The sequence below is a fragment of the Trichomycterus rosablanca genome, chromosome 1 (genome assembly GCF_030014385.1).
Source record: "Trichomycterus rosablanca isolate fTriRos1 chromosome 1, fTriRos1.hap1, whole genome shotgun sequence".
Taxonomy (NCBI): Eukaryota; Metazoa; Chordata; class Actinopteri; order Siluriformes; family Trichomycteridae; genus Trichomycterus; species Trichomycterus rosablanca.
The window spans coordinates 65,457,212-65,472,955 of record NC_085988.1 but is presented as its reverse complement, the minus strand read 5'-3'; the positions used below and the strand labels follow the sequence as shown (position 1 = coordinate 65,472,955).

Here is a 15,744-nt window from a genome sequence, read left to right as displayed (position 1 = left end):
TGTCTTAATTTAGTACTTTGTGCAGCTTTCCTTTGCTAAAATAACAGTTTTTCACCTATAATGCTTAATAAGACTGGAGAACACATGGGACACCAGAGACCATTCCTTCATACAAAATGTCTCCAGATTTTTCATTAGGAAGTCCATGTCTGTAAACTCTTCTCTTCAGCTCATTTCAGAGATTTTTTCTGGGGTTCAGGACTGAGATAACCATGGCAAGTGCACAATTAAAAAAAATTTTTCTTTATGCATTTTCTCCCCTTTTTCACGTGTCCAATTGCCCAATTGCGTCATGCTTCCTCTCCACCAATGCCGATCCCTGCTCTGATTGAGGAGAACGAAGCTAACCCACGCCCCCTCCGACACGTGGGCAGCGTGCCGTATGCATCTTATCACCTACACTTTGACGAGTGAAGTGCAGCTCAGCGTTGTGTACGGAGAGACACACCCTGAGAGCACTCTTTTCTCATCTCTGTGCAGGCGCCATCAATCAGCCAGCAGAGATCGTAATTGCACCAGTCATGAGAGAGAGACCTATTCGGCTTAGTCCCACCCATATCTGAACAACAGGCCAATCGTTGTTCATGTGGCTGCTCAGCCTTAGCCGGCAGGCAGAGCTGAGATTCAATACGATGTATTCGAGATCTAGCTCTGGTTCCAGCATGTGTTTTTACCGCTGCGCCACAAGTGCACAATTTTTATGTCGATTTTGAGATGTGCTTTAGGTTACTGTACTGCTGTAAGAAACAAGTTATTCACAGCCTTAAATAAAAACAAGACACACATGTCTGCATCAAACATATCTTTGGCATTTGTTGCCAAAAAGCTCTACATACGGTATCATCTGACCAAAGGACGCAGTCATAGAACAAAAGTTCCAGAAATGTCTGGCAAACTGTAGTGCATTTATCATGAATTTAAAACAGTTTTTTTATATTTAAAACAGCAACCTGCTTGTCCCACAGTACCGCAGGTTTCCCAGCAGCTTTATAAAGGTCATTACATTCCCTACATAACCAGTTACGTCATTTAGAATTTATTATTTAAATTTTGTAAGCTAAAACTAAAACTTCGTGTCTGACTTCATACTGCCTCATACCTATGGTCAGAGAACTAATCATATGATTGGTAATGGACTAATCTGACATACTATTTGGTATAGTTTCATGTGGTGCCACAATGGTCTCTGTTATCATAATTTCAAGCACTTGGGCTGACCTGATATCATGGCAGCAGGACACATCCTCTTTTGTTATGTATTAGTGTATGATAATAGTCTAGATGGTCCTTTTTCATCTTTGGTACTGAGAACTTATTGTTGTTTACCACAAAACAATCAAAAACATGAAATTATCTGACCACAGTACATTTCCTCCGTCTTTGGTTCGTGTGCATAAAAGATTCTCATGCAGTTCAGAGGCTTCAAAGATCACACACATTCAACAGTGGTTTCTAGCCTTGCACTACACAGACTGAAATTACTCTGGATTCCCTGACTTTTTACAATATTATGTGCAGCAGATTTTGAAAGACCTGAATTATTTGCAATCTTGCTTTGATGAATATTCTTTTTGAACTGATGGACAATTCTCTCATAAAATTTGGCACAAACTGGTGAGCTAAGACCCATTTTGCTTGCAAAGACTAAGCCTTCAGTGGATTCTCCTTTTAAACCATACCAAATCACCTTCTTATTGTGGAATATTTCAAAACGTGTGACTTGAATGCTCATTTTGGGTGTGTTTCAAAATGTGTTTATATTTACATAAGTAAGTACAATCAGTTTGGTCAGCCAAAATGTTGAATGTCAGTTCTCAACTTCTTGTTTTTACTGCATTTGTCCCAAATTTTACAGTGGGGTTTGTATATAAAACAAACATATTAAAGTAGTTATTATTGTTAGAGACTATTTTTTAGTACATTTTAACTAGTTTTTTTTTCTTTTTTCTAAAGATTGTGTAATGGTTTGAATTGACCAGTTTAGAGACATTTATGTTTTATAACAGATTATTGATAAATGATCTATGTTATCATCTCCGTTACACAGCACCCATTGTATCAAATAGTAAATCTTAAGCTAAATATTAACCTTATTATTGGTCTTCAAATTTAACATACAAAATCTTTCAGTTGTGTTGTTGTACTACTGCAAATTGTGTTCAGTGTGCTTTTTTGTTTAAGCACCTGCTGTTATAGCATTCTATATTTGAAAAACATGAACACACCTGTTAAAATGTTCCTAGAAAAGCATATGTATTCATGTCTGTTGTGACAATCACAGTTCTTTGTGTTTGTGCTTTTAGCTAAGATGAGCTTCTGAGCATACAGTACAAGCTATTCATCACTTGATTTCTTTTCTCTCTCTCTCAGCTCCATTAACCTTTCTCTCCTACACAAACACAGTCATTTTATTTCTGTCAGATACGCACTTCTGCAGAAAACGGTCTGCAGTAAGGTCCCAGAATAAGGGCATCCCTTTCATCAACAGTGATTATCCATTTGTTTTCTAGCCCTTTGTTCTGTGATGTTGTTACTTTGACCTCTTGCTTATTGATACTAAGCCCCATCTTTCAGCCTGCAACAACCTACAGTGCCTTATCATAATGCACCTGGAGAAAGCTGCACTACACCGAAGTAAAGGTCAGATTCACCCGCTCTGCCTCGCTTTATGTGTCTGTTAAGTTGGAAGGTTGAGAGAGTAGAACGCATAGTGCACTGAAAGTTGACATTAACTCACTAAATGCTGAAATGAGCAATTAACATGACATTTTAAGCTCAGTAACTGTAAGTGTTATGTCAAAAGCAAAGCAAATCAAAAACTCAATAGGGCACTTTTTTTTTTTCAAATGATTAAGTCTATTTCTAAACCTTTCACAATGAAAGAACCTAATTACATCTATTGCACAACAATAAACTATTAGTACAGGCTCAATGTTATTAGAACATGATATAACATCAGTGTAAATAATAAGGTTTAATTTAACAGCCATTTAAAAGGCCAGATGTGCGCCCTGTTACTAAACAAAGCATCACTTAAATAAGACATACCAAATTAAGCTATTTAAATTGTAATTCATTGGACATTTAGGATAACTGTTACTCATACTGTCATTTTCAAACACAAATTGAGAAGTAGGTGTTAATTACCTAAAGCTGCAAAAACCTGTATTTATTTTACATTTTATAGGCATTTTAACATTTAACAATTTAACAATCACACACAATATGGAATAGAAATAAAGAAATAAGTCTAAATATCAAAAAGTACATCAACTGCAAATAAAAACAAAACCATTAAATAAAAAACATACAAAAATATTGAACACTATCAACATAGTTTTTTGTGCATTTGTAAAAAGTATTTTACCCTGCACAGTGCACAATATAACAAACGATTCAGGAAATCAGAAGAAGACTCAGACTCAGCTTTATTGTCATTCAAAACCATGTACATGATTAGAACGAAATGCAGTTACTTAGGTCTCGGTGTGTGTAACATAATAAAATATAAATAACAATAACTATGTTAAGTATAAAATAAAACTTAAGACTTAAAAAACTGGAAGAAATAACTAAGATAAAGTATTTTAAATATTTACATTTGCAAGTATTGCACAAGAACTACAGCAGCTTTATGTGAATCTAAAGTGCATGATTTCAAAGTATAGCAAATTTGTAGAAATAGAAATTTGTATTGTACATATTATTTTAATTTTATGTAATCTTTTGTATTAACTTTGGGTTAAAGTAAGTCCAATAATTTCAAAGGTAATTAATTTGTCGATTAATGATCAATCATTAACAGCCCTCAAAGCACTATAGATGTTTTTGAATACCTGTCCAAGTATTCCTGACTCAACACTGACAAAATACTTATCATATCATATTTTTGCCACATTTGAGCACTACTACATTTGAGACAAGCCAACTAACACGAACCTATAAAACATGCTACAAAGAAGCATACTCACAGTTGCATTATTAGGTACAAGTGATCAGAGCTTTCATAGATGTCTTCCAGGGCCACAATATTCTCATGCTTGATCCTTGAAAAAAGAAATAGAAGGAAAAGAGCAAATTAGACTTAATGCATACCCATGCTATGATGGTATGATATGCCTAGATCATCATTAGTTCTTTTAATTCTGTTTATTTTCAGCCATTGAGATATAGACTTGCGTTTGTATTATGAATAAATGCCTGGCATAACCTAATTAAGCCAAAGCTTGTGGACAGACAAGCTGTCACCTCACAGCAGGAAGGGCCTGGTTTGATTTCCCCAAACAGGCGACCAGGGTCCTTTCTGTGTGGAGTTTTCATGTCTCTCTGTGTGGGTTTCTTCCGGGTGACCCGGTTTCCTCCCCGAGTTCAAAGACATGGTTGTTTCCTGCTATGACTCTGACCAGGATAAAGCAGTGGTGATTTTAAGAGTCCAAAAACAAATTAGCCCACTGTGGCCCAATCTATTTCTGAAGAAGGATTATGCACTATGCCAAATTTCATGTTAATCGGACAATCGTTGTTTGCAAAACATTATCTTGCATGTTACAGTGCCACCTAGCACTGCAGTTACATAAGAAGAACAACCATTCCAACAAATGCAATGGGGTTTCAGCATCTTTGGTGCTTGGACCCCTAAATACAACAATAAAATATTGATTATTATTATTATTATTATTATATTGAAATTATTCAGTTTTTAGTTATTCCTACGGTGAGAAAAAAGACTGCAAAACACACATCTAAACTTAATTCTGTAATGCAGAACCATTGTTTTTATTATCCACATTTAATATAAATGAAATCCAAGAAATATTGAACTCAATAATTTAAATATGGATGCAAAAAAAACTTGCCTAGGTACCAGAGGTGATTTATTGTTTTCTTATAGGCAATATATTCAACACTTCTAATGGACAAATACACCAAAATCCACCAGCTGTGTTGAATTAGAATTTGTGCTACAGCATTGATTTTCCTGCGCTGGTCAAAACTGATTACAGACTAACGTGACATCACTGGATTAGATCTAAACTCGTTTACTGCAACCTTATCGCACGCTTGTCTCTAAGCAATGAGTGGGCACAAAACTGTCACATGACTCACGCATTGCTTCAAAAAGCATAGAAAAATGAAAGATCAAGAAAGAAAAAGACAGATTTCCTTTATTCTTTATACACAATAAAAACAGAGCACAGAACAGACTTTTAAAAGCTGCGTCAGAAATATTTATCAGTATTGTTTTATATTGTTTTATAAAGCAATAATCCCAACTAATCACTGTAAACATGACACATTTGTGCCACATGCTTAAATAAGTGGCAGTTATTTGACGTGTTTAGGTGAAAACTAATATACACTTACACTGTACAACAATAAGTATTTTCAGTGAGTCAAAAAAAATGTATACTATATTTTATATGCCATATAATATTTATAAATATAATATTTTCTTGTGTCATAAAATTAACCAGTGAAAATAACCAGTGCAAGTTTATAGTTTTGCAATTTCTCCCAAGTTACTGCTTTTGTAAACCCTTCATAAATATATGAGGTTTAATTTATATTTAACCAGCAGATTTTTAGGAGGGCTTTTAAATGTGTATACACCAGCATTAAGCACTGTGATAATGATCACATCCCAAAGAAGCTCTATTGGATTTAGAACTGGTAAATAGGGAGGCCACTGAAGTATATACTAAACTCATTGGCTTGTCATGGCATCATTTTAACATTACTTGTACCTTGTGGCACATAATAAAGATTACAATAAAGATTCAATTACCATAGCCTTTCTTTCAGCTCAAACCCGTCTGGACAAATTATAGAGACTCTTGTGCATTAACCCTTTCCTATGTTATAGCCAGCCCTGCAAACCCGGACCCAAATGTTGTTGCAATCTTTCGGCCAGAACAGGCCTTTGGAAGGAATATATATATATACAGTGGTATCTTGTAACTCGATATCCCCTAAACTCAAATTCTTTGAAATGCGACACACTTTGTACCCCTAAAATTGACATTGATCAATCAACAATGAACAGTTGCTTTATTCAGGGCTTGGCTTAAGCGGTGCGGTAGAACGTCAAAGTGCGCATATGAGACAAATCTGCATTTGTGTGGAATTACCGTCAAATCCACTTTGAAAGCGTCCACACGTATCTGTGTTTAGCTGTATTTTCCTCCTGTTTCACTTTTAAACTTGTGTTGAGAATGGTGAGAATGAGCTTTTCCAAGTCTAAAACACTTTTCGTAAAAAAAAAGCTTTGTGACAATGTATTACAAGAACAACACAGGAACACTAAACTTCTCTTAATTATTACTGCTCATAAGTTTTCTCCACTAATGAAATTCCTCGCTTGTTGTTTTAGTACAATACGTTACGTTAAGCTTTGTGCACTGTCACACACCATAACAAATAACGGCACAGAAGCGCAAAAGCGGTTTTGCCGCTTCTCATGTGAATGCGCCCTTACTGAACAGAATACGGTATTCCAAGATCAAGCATCTCTACGATTGAGAAGCATAAAAAAACAATAAAAAAGTAAAGGTTAAGAGCAGGTTTTATTGTATTTAACTGTTTTCAATTGTATTTCAGTGTTTTTTATATTATATTTGAGTTATTTTCAGTGTATAAGTGTCAAAAACAACCCTATTATTTTACATTAGCCTAAAATATATGCAGTTCAATGGGAACAGGTTTTTCATACATCCTTATGGGAAAAAAAACCTTGAAACTCAATGCCTTTTAAACTCAACGTCACTGCCAGAATCAACTGACGGCAACAGGTACCCCTGTAAATATAAGCTATTGCTGCTGGCCCATATCGATCAATAATTAGGAAGTGTGTTCTCCCTGTAGCTATTTATAGTCTGTTTGGGTAATTTATTGAGATTTCTGTGGGCAGGTGGAAAATTTTTATTGAATGGATAAAGGTTAAACTCCCATAAGGTCAGCAATTTCTGACAAACCAGCTTGTCTGTATATACAAATAGGTACGCAGTGTGGAGGAGACTTCGTTTTTAAACATACCTTAAAATATCCACTTAACACAAAAAGTCTTTTTACTTATTCAAATGAACATAAAGAAAAAACAAATATCTGTTCTGAAAAACTGATAGTGGGGAAAGTATTTAGACACCCCAAATTAACATAACAACTCCTGCTTTTTTAAAAACATGACTAGCTTAATCAGTGCCATGGAGTTCTATTTGTGTTTTATCTTATCATAATCTTATTCTAGCAAAATACTCGTGTGAATTTTGAATGTGCATATTATTTAGCCAAGTTTTGCTGAAACCAATAAACAAGGGTCAGAACGAAGTGTTTATGTAATATCTAACATAAATTTTAATAAAGTTTAATTTTATTTATTAAGTTCTAGTTTAATAAAACATGAAGATGGAGACAAACAGTTCAAACACATACAAATGAGGAGGCAGGTAAATGTGCTCTGGGGAAAATCAGTCTTTCCACACCTGAGTCTCCTATCTCATAATAATAGAGTAAGCTTTTCCATGTCATGCACACATACTAAGCATGGATCAATATTTCACACTACATGGACAAAGGTATTGAGACACCTACACAGTACACCTACAGAAGCTTTCATAGGCATTATTATGGAGAAACAGCTTCAGCTGTTCTAGAAAGGCTTTCTACAAGATTTTGGAGTGTGTCTTGGATTTTTTTTGCACATTTAACCAGAAGAACATTTGTGAGGTCAGACACTGAAGTTAGGTAAAAGAGCTTGACTCTCAATTTCTTTGCTAATTCATCCTAAATATCTTTCATGGGGTTGGGGTCAGGACTCTGGGCTTGCCTGCAGTTTAAATTGGTCTCTTATTGAAAATGTATGGTGCATCATGAAGAGAAGAATCGGTGATGACGGCCATGAGCTGTTGAGCATGACCATAAGCACAAATTAGATTCACAAAACTACATTTAGTGTCCTCAGTTCCTAAACCTTTAAAAAGTCTCATTAATAGGAGAGGTAATGCAACACAGAGGTAAACATGCCTTTGTCCCAAATTCTTTGGAGTTTGTTGCAAGCATCACATTCTAAATGTGTTTAGATTTATAAAATACAATTTTAAGTTGATCAGTAAAAACACTGGAAATCTTTCATTTCTACTTTTATCAGGAGAAATCACAGATTCTTTGTTTTATTGCATTTAACAAAACATTCCAACTTTCTGTTTTTATTCAATCAGATTTTTGTGGTGGACCATTTTCAGTGCAGCACTGTTACTGATCTGACACTGGCATCTTAGTTTTTTGTTGCAATGACGCTAGTGTATCCAGTAGGGCAACATTAGTGGGGTGTTGTTAAACACAGTAGAAGTGGTCAGTGTGCTTGCACACACCTACCCTGTGGGTGTACAATTAATGATGATAATGTGTTTTTCCACACACAGTGTGTCTTCATTTGACCACTGATGAAGCACCAGAGGAAGACTCTGTTGTCGTGACAATTTTGACTACCAGATTGTTTTCAACACAGCAGTAACACTGAAAAACACCTGGAAACCTGGAAATTGCAAGTAAGATAATTGCTTAAAATCACAATTTTAGTAAACACACACACACACACACAATATGGCAAAAGTATGTGGACACCCCTCCTAATTTTGTTCAGGTGCAACACCCACTGCTAACAGAGCAATTGTAGCTTGGTGGTTAACACAGTAAACTAATGATCAGAAAGTTACTGCTTAAGCCCCACCTCTACCAAGTTGCCAATGTTGGGCCCCCAGGCAAGACCCTAATGCTCTATTGCTTGCTCTGGATAAAAGCATGTAAATGCCATAAATGTATGAAAAATATATACAATTATATGCCTCCAGAGTTTTGGCAACTGTTTGAGATGGCATTTTTTTGTTAAAAAAAATCAAGTGGCCTGCACAGAGCCCTGACCTCAACCCCACTAAACAGACTTAAGATGAATTGGTACACGGTTTGTGAGTTAAATTTATTATGATTTTTTTGCATTATAAATGTTGAAATAAATATGTATCAGAATGTCTTAGTATTTGGCACTACTGGAAAAGAAGGCAGCACGGTGGCTCCGTGGGTAGTACTGGGTTTGATTCCGAGGTAGAGCGTTCCGGGTCCTTTCTGTGTGGAGTTTGCATGTTCTCCCCATGTCATTAAACTTGAACTAATGAATCTTGTGTACCGATTAACTACCTGTTCTGTCATTAATGTAACCAAAGTGAGTAAAACATTGTCAAAAATCCTAATAAATAAATAACTAGAAAAGAAAGTGTGCACATTTCTAAACTGATTTCAAATCCTTTGTAAAAAAGATCAGTTAGTCTCATCTTATTTTGTCAAGATGCCTTTAAGCCAGTGGGTTTGATCTACTTACCAGAAGCTTGTTTAAAATTAATAAATTCTGTCTCATTTATATTTGTAACATTTTGTGATTACAAAAGATAACCTGTATAAAAAACAGCACATTCCGAAAAAATAATTTGTAAGAACAAATGTTATACAACAGATAAGATACAATCTAATTGCCCTCTTGATTACGCCTCAACAACTTTACCAAAATTAATTGACAAGCATCTTTAATTTTAGCCCTGACCTTAAATTTATAAACTATAAAGTCAAAGTCAGGTAATTACCTTAAGATATACTGAAGGACAGCTGAGAGGAAAACAAACAAAAAAAAGTGCACATTTGACATAAAAAAAAACATGTGGATTGAAAGATATTATATATGCTGACAAATCAAAATTAAAATACTTGAAAGAATGGTCTCATTATGTCTGGCAACTAAAAAAATAAACACTTCATACAGAGGTTATTATAGCATACACACACACACACACACACAATATGCTGCCTGCCAGTGCCCCATATTTAATTACACGCCTATGGCATTGTTGCCTGGGAGATGTCTATCAAACTGTCCGTAATCCATCCAGTTGCTATGATATGCTGGGACAGAGACAAGGATGAAAGTACAAAGGAGACCACTGGTCTCCAGAGAATGATTGCAGTGACAACACTGACTCCACATCAAACACAACATAAAGCTGTTTTTGATGAGCTTACATGGGAAGAACAGCCACCCCGCACGCATTTTATGTATGCAACAATTTAAAATACACCATCATAATTCATTATTGTAGATTAGACAGGACAGGACATGTTGTTGAGGGCATTAAACACTTACCCATTTAATCACCTAAAACAATACCCAGCCCACCTACTGATAAATTTAACATATTTAAGAATCCAGGAGGGTGTTGGTCGGCTATTTATTATTCTGTAAAAATAGATACAGTCAGTTGGGAAGCTGAATTGGTTGGATAATATAAAGAACAGCATTTTGTGCTTTTCTTTGTTGATGACTGCTGAGTTAGTAAATACCCAAAGAATGGCAAGCCAAGTAAGTAAGTCTTTAAAAAATGTTGGGACAGTATAGAAAATGCAAATACAAAAAACAGTTCCTACATTTACTTTGACTTTTGTTTATGGTAGACGGTGTAAACCCAGGATGTTTTGTCTGGTCAGTTAGGCCATTCCTGCTTTTCAGGCTTGCAACACATTCCAAAAAAGTTGGGACGGTAAAGCATTTACCACTTAGTAATGTTTTCAGTCCTTTTTTCCACAACACCTAAATGATGTTTTGGTACTGTGGATACCAAACGATTAAATGTTTCAGGTGTTTTTTTTGTCCCAATATGACCTATTCTTCTTAAGGTGTAACAGTACAAGGTTGTCAGCACATTTTTCATTTTAGAATTCTCCACACATTCTCTATTGGGGACAGGTCAGGACTGCAGGCAGGCCAGTTCAGTACCCGTACCCTCTTCTTCTGCTGCCATGCCTTTGTAATGTGTGCAGCATGGGGTTTTGCATTATTATTATGGAAATATGAAATAGTGATGATTACACTGTGCGGAACACCGTTACCCCTCAGGTTTGGGACTGGGAGGCTTGTCGAAGAATGCATGGACATCCCTGGAAAAGATGACATCTCAATGTACTTTTCTGCATTAATTCTGCCATCACAGAAGTGTTAATGACCTTTGCCAGGGGCACCGACACAGCCCCATACCATGACAGACCCTGGCTTTTTGTATTTGAGCACATGGTGTCCATTTCTTGCAAAAGAAACTGAAATATTGATTAGTCTGACTACAATGCACGTTTCCTCAGTGTGATGGTCCATTCCAGATGCCTCTGAGCCCAGAGAACTTGATGTGGGGGTGCCTAACATAAGGCTTTTTTTGCATAGTTTGTTTGTTTGTTTATTTGGATTTTAATGTCATGTTTTACACTCTTTGGCTACATTCATGACAGAAATGGTAGTTACACGTTACACAAGATTCATCAATTCACAAGGTTATATCAAACACAGTCATGGACAATTTTGTAGCTCCAATTCACCTCACCCAGAGGAACCCAGAGGAAACCCATGCAGACACGGGGAGGACATGCAAACTCCATAACACATAAAGGACCCGGACTGCCCCACCTGGGGATCGAACCAGGACCTTCTTGCTGTGAGGCGACAGTGCTACCCACTTAGCCACCGTGCCTTTGTATAGTAAAGTGGCTTCTGTGAATGTAACACTGTATTGTAGTGCTTGACAAAGGTTTGTTAAAGTAATCTCTTGCCCATGTGGTTCTATCAGCTATAGATAAATGACAGTTCTTAATGTAGTGTCTGAGGGATTGGAGATCACTGGTGTTCAGCTTAGACTTCCCCCTTCCTCCCTACGCACCGTAATTCTTTTGGATTTCTTGAATCATTTAATAATGTTATGCACAGTAGTGGGAGAATTTGCTAATCCTTTCTGATCTCTCCAAGAGGAACATTGTTTTAAAATATTTTAATAATCTTTTTATGCATTTGTTGACAAACTGAAGATCTTCTACCCATTTTTGCTCCTCAAAGACTCAGCATTTCGTGGATACTGCTTTTGTACCAAATAATGCCTAACATCATTATGTAGTTTTTTGAACTTTATTATTAGCCCTAAACTGCCCAGTGCCAATTTTTCGGGAATTTGTTACAGGCCTAAAATGCAGGAATATATGTAAATTAACTAATAAAATGCAGCTCACCAGAGAAAACATAAAATATCTTGTGTTACTGCTGTCTGCAAGGAAATAAAAGTCAAATTGAACAAAAGAAACACCGCACTTTTTTTTGCATTTTACATACTGTCTCAATTATTTTTGATTTGGGGTTGTAATAGTATAAATTACCTCAATTTAAAATTAGTTCCACAGTTTTAATGTACTAAAGCTGTCATCAGAAAGCTTTTGTTTGATAACAATATAATTACCTTGGAGCAATTTTCTTGCTTAACTGAACACAGATCCCAGAGTAACAACATTATTAAAAACTACACTTCAGGTGCGAGTGAAATCAAGGTGTGAAATGCAGCGTAGTGAGACTCACTTGCGAAGCACAGCAATCTCGTTTTCGATACTGCTCTCCTTCCCCTTCAAAGCCTTTTTAGGGATGCACTTCACAGCAAACATCTTCCCCGTAGACCTCTCCTGAGCCAAAACCACCTCTGAGAATGCACCTCTATAAAAGGAAAATAGCTCTGCATGAATTATTATTCATCAAAGTGCAATACATTTTTATTACTTTTATTGCTTTAATATCCAAACGTGTTTGGTGCAATATGTTCTGATGTCAGCCAGTGATACAGTACTGATAGTAATTACTGTCATTGGTAAAGAAAAGATTAATGGACTAATTAAAAAAAACTAAAGACTGTTATTTCTTTTCTGTAGTCTTGAGTAAAATGGACCTCCACAAAGGTCACTCTCCATACTGCCACTATACCCAATCAAAGCTTCAACACTGACTTTCTTAGTATATATGAGCTTTTCAGAGAAAAGCCTTTGGTAGATTAAAATCCCTGAATAAATGTTGCAGAAATGTATAACAAAACACTAACAGTGACATTTTCTTATGCATTACTTGTTTGACATTTACAATCTTAGCAAGTATGGTCACCTTTTAAACCCTAATTACAAAGCAAGTTTCTTTTTATTGCTATAAGAACTTTTTATTCACACGGTTTACTCTGGTATTCATTCTTTTTATTCTGATCAGCTTTTAATGTGCATTTTGTACAAGTTCAAGTAGCAATTTGCTAAAAGTTTTCAGGTTTAAGTGGAGTAAGAGGTGATCAACAGACTTCCTACTGGCACTGCAGAGAATAATAAGTCTGCAGAAGAAACATGCATATATAAGGTACAATCGAAAATATTCAACCTTCCCCACCTTAAAAGATATTTTGATGATTTATGTAGAATCGAATGAAAATATACAACAAGGAATCTCAGTAAACAGAGAAAGAATATTTATTGATACAAGCAATTTTGATTAGTAAACATAATTTTGAGTTTTAATGAAAAGCATCTACATCTCTTGACAAATGTACATGTGCACTATTTAACCTCCAGCCTCATCACTTGGTGAAACGTACTTTTACCTTGATATAGTATATTAAGTCATTTCAAAAAGTGTTTGGCACTCCTCTTGTGAAATCTGGAGACTAAGAAGGCCATTCCAGGACATTCCAGGACTGATCCCTTAACGAAGCTTGAATTGGAAGTGTGAAACTTCCAGTGTGAAACTCTGTTACTTTATTCATAGTTGTGTTAAACATTTGACAGTAAACAGTGATTGTTATGTACAGTGTGTGAAAGAAATGCCTTAAAATTTGCAGTTTTACCTCATTAAGCCACATTAAGCTAATTTTGGTTTCCGCCTGCACTCTGTTAAAAGAGATGAATGAATTCAATGCGGCTGATGCATTAGCAAAATAAACTAATGCAGTGAACCATTAAAGCTAAATGCTTTATTTAAAATGTCTAATTGTTAAAAGTGATGTTTATGATTAAATGGTCAATCAATAACTGACAAAGAAAGCATTAGTCCATTAGTGTTTTTATTTTAATAAAGAGTGAAGCTACAAATCTCTACAGAGTAAAACTGCTCAGTTTGTTACACCTCTACCCAACTTCAGTGTGCTTGCATCATCGCTGTTTACAGACAAGATTTGAGATTCTACCGCAAAATGGAAAACCTAAATAATTTAAATCCCAAATTGTGAACATTTTTTATTAAGATTTTGATGTTATATTTTTACACTTTTGGTTACATTCATGACAGGACAGGTAGTCATTTGTTACTCAAGATTCGTCAGTTTACAAAGTTTTAATGTCAGACACACTCATGGACAATTTTGTATCTCCAATTCACCTAACTTGTATGTTTTTGGACAGTGGGAGGAAACCGGAGCACCCAGAGGAAACCCACACAGACATGGGAGGAACATGCAAACTCCACACAGAAAGGACCCAGACCGCTCCACCTGGGAATCAAACCCAGGACCTTTTTGCTGTGAGGCGACAATGCTACCCACTGAGCCACCGTGCCGCCCAATTGTGAACCTTAAGCACATTAAAATTATGAACTGTGAAGCTGTTTTGCATTAGTAAAGACTCGTCAATATGATGTGTTTATATGTAAATGGGATGCTATAAGATTGTTAGGTTAACCATCAACTAATGGTGCTTGGCTACATGGGTATGGCGCCTAAAACTTAAGGATAAAATTGATAAAATGTATATGGAGCATCACGTATATTAGTAAAAAAAAATCATTGTATCAAAATGCACATGGAGCAGAGATGCTGTGCTCCCAATAGTATCCTATATAATAACTGGTCTGCTAAATTACATTTCAACCAATGGCAAGGCTTCTATTTTGAGCGCACTGTATAGAGTATTGCCTTTCCAACCAACTGCAGGCTAATTATGTCTATACGAATGCTTTTAATCAGCCACGATTAGCTGTTGGATTTGTGTTAATGTAAACTATACAGAACCATGATTAACTATGTCTACAAGCTTTGGCTGTATTTGGGGAGCTTATCTTATTATTCATGACATATCCTCTTAAGCTCTTTCAGACGGCAAGTGTCTGTGAACTGTCATCTTAAGGACTCTCCATAAATGATCGAATAGGTTTAAGAATGGGCTTTGGCTGGGGCAATCAATAACATTCATTGTCATGCCCTAATGCCCCTCCAGTGTTGTTTTGACTGTATATCCATTCAAAATCTATACAGCAAAGAATTCGATTTTTTAGATTCTGGGTCTGCTATGTTTGCTGTTGACCATTTTTTCTTTGTCTGTTTTCCACATACATCAACATTTCTATGGTATATTCAGGAACATTTGCCTTGTTTTGAAGCACTAATGCACACTGCACAAAATGAGAGAACTAATAACTACATTGAACATGCACACATTTGACCATTAGAACAATGCTTTGTGGTTTGGGACAGAGCCCATACACAAACCAGCCTCAATTCTTAGCTTGTCAAGGTGGTCCAATGATACTTTAGCTGTATGACCATCACTGTCAAGCTGGTTAAAATAAAATAATAAAATGCGGTTTAAAGTTGGTGATAAATACAGCCACTACTTGTGATGGTAGCTTCTATTTGCTAAACACACATGCAAAGCTGGTAAGGCCAAGCAAGACACTGGGTTGAACGGGATTTTCCAGCAAAGGCAGAAGGCTAAATGTTGTTTATCATTTGATTTTATTGAGGTCTGTGGTGATGTTGTATTTGTTAAGTTTGTTTGAAGCATGGTCTCATCCACCATCTGCCACAGCACATAAAAGCTTTAAAAACAGCTCAGTCTAAAATGCAGTCTGGACTTAAAGTGAATTTTGTCTAGGCAATA

The 15,744-nt window shown here is 36.0% G+C and overlaps 1 protein-coding gene across 1 annotated transcript in view; it reads right to left on the bottom strand.

The window, feature by feature from the left end:
• Nucleotides 1–15,744, bottom strand: part of camk1da (calcium/calmodulin-dependent protein kinase 1Da) — an 89,040-nt gene that overhangs the window by 21,375 nt on the left and 51,921 nt on the right. The window contains exons 2-3 of the mRNA XM_063005396.1: nt 12,425–12,556; nt 3,972–4,046 (exon numbers count right to left, since the gene is read on the bottom strand). Coding sequence (XP_062861466.1) covers nt 3,972–4,046; nt 12,425–12,556 — 207 coding nt within the window. The remainder of the gene's footprint in view (nt 1–3,971; nt 4,047–12,424; nt 12,557–15,744) is intronic.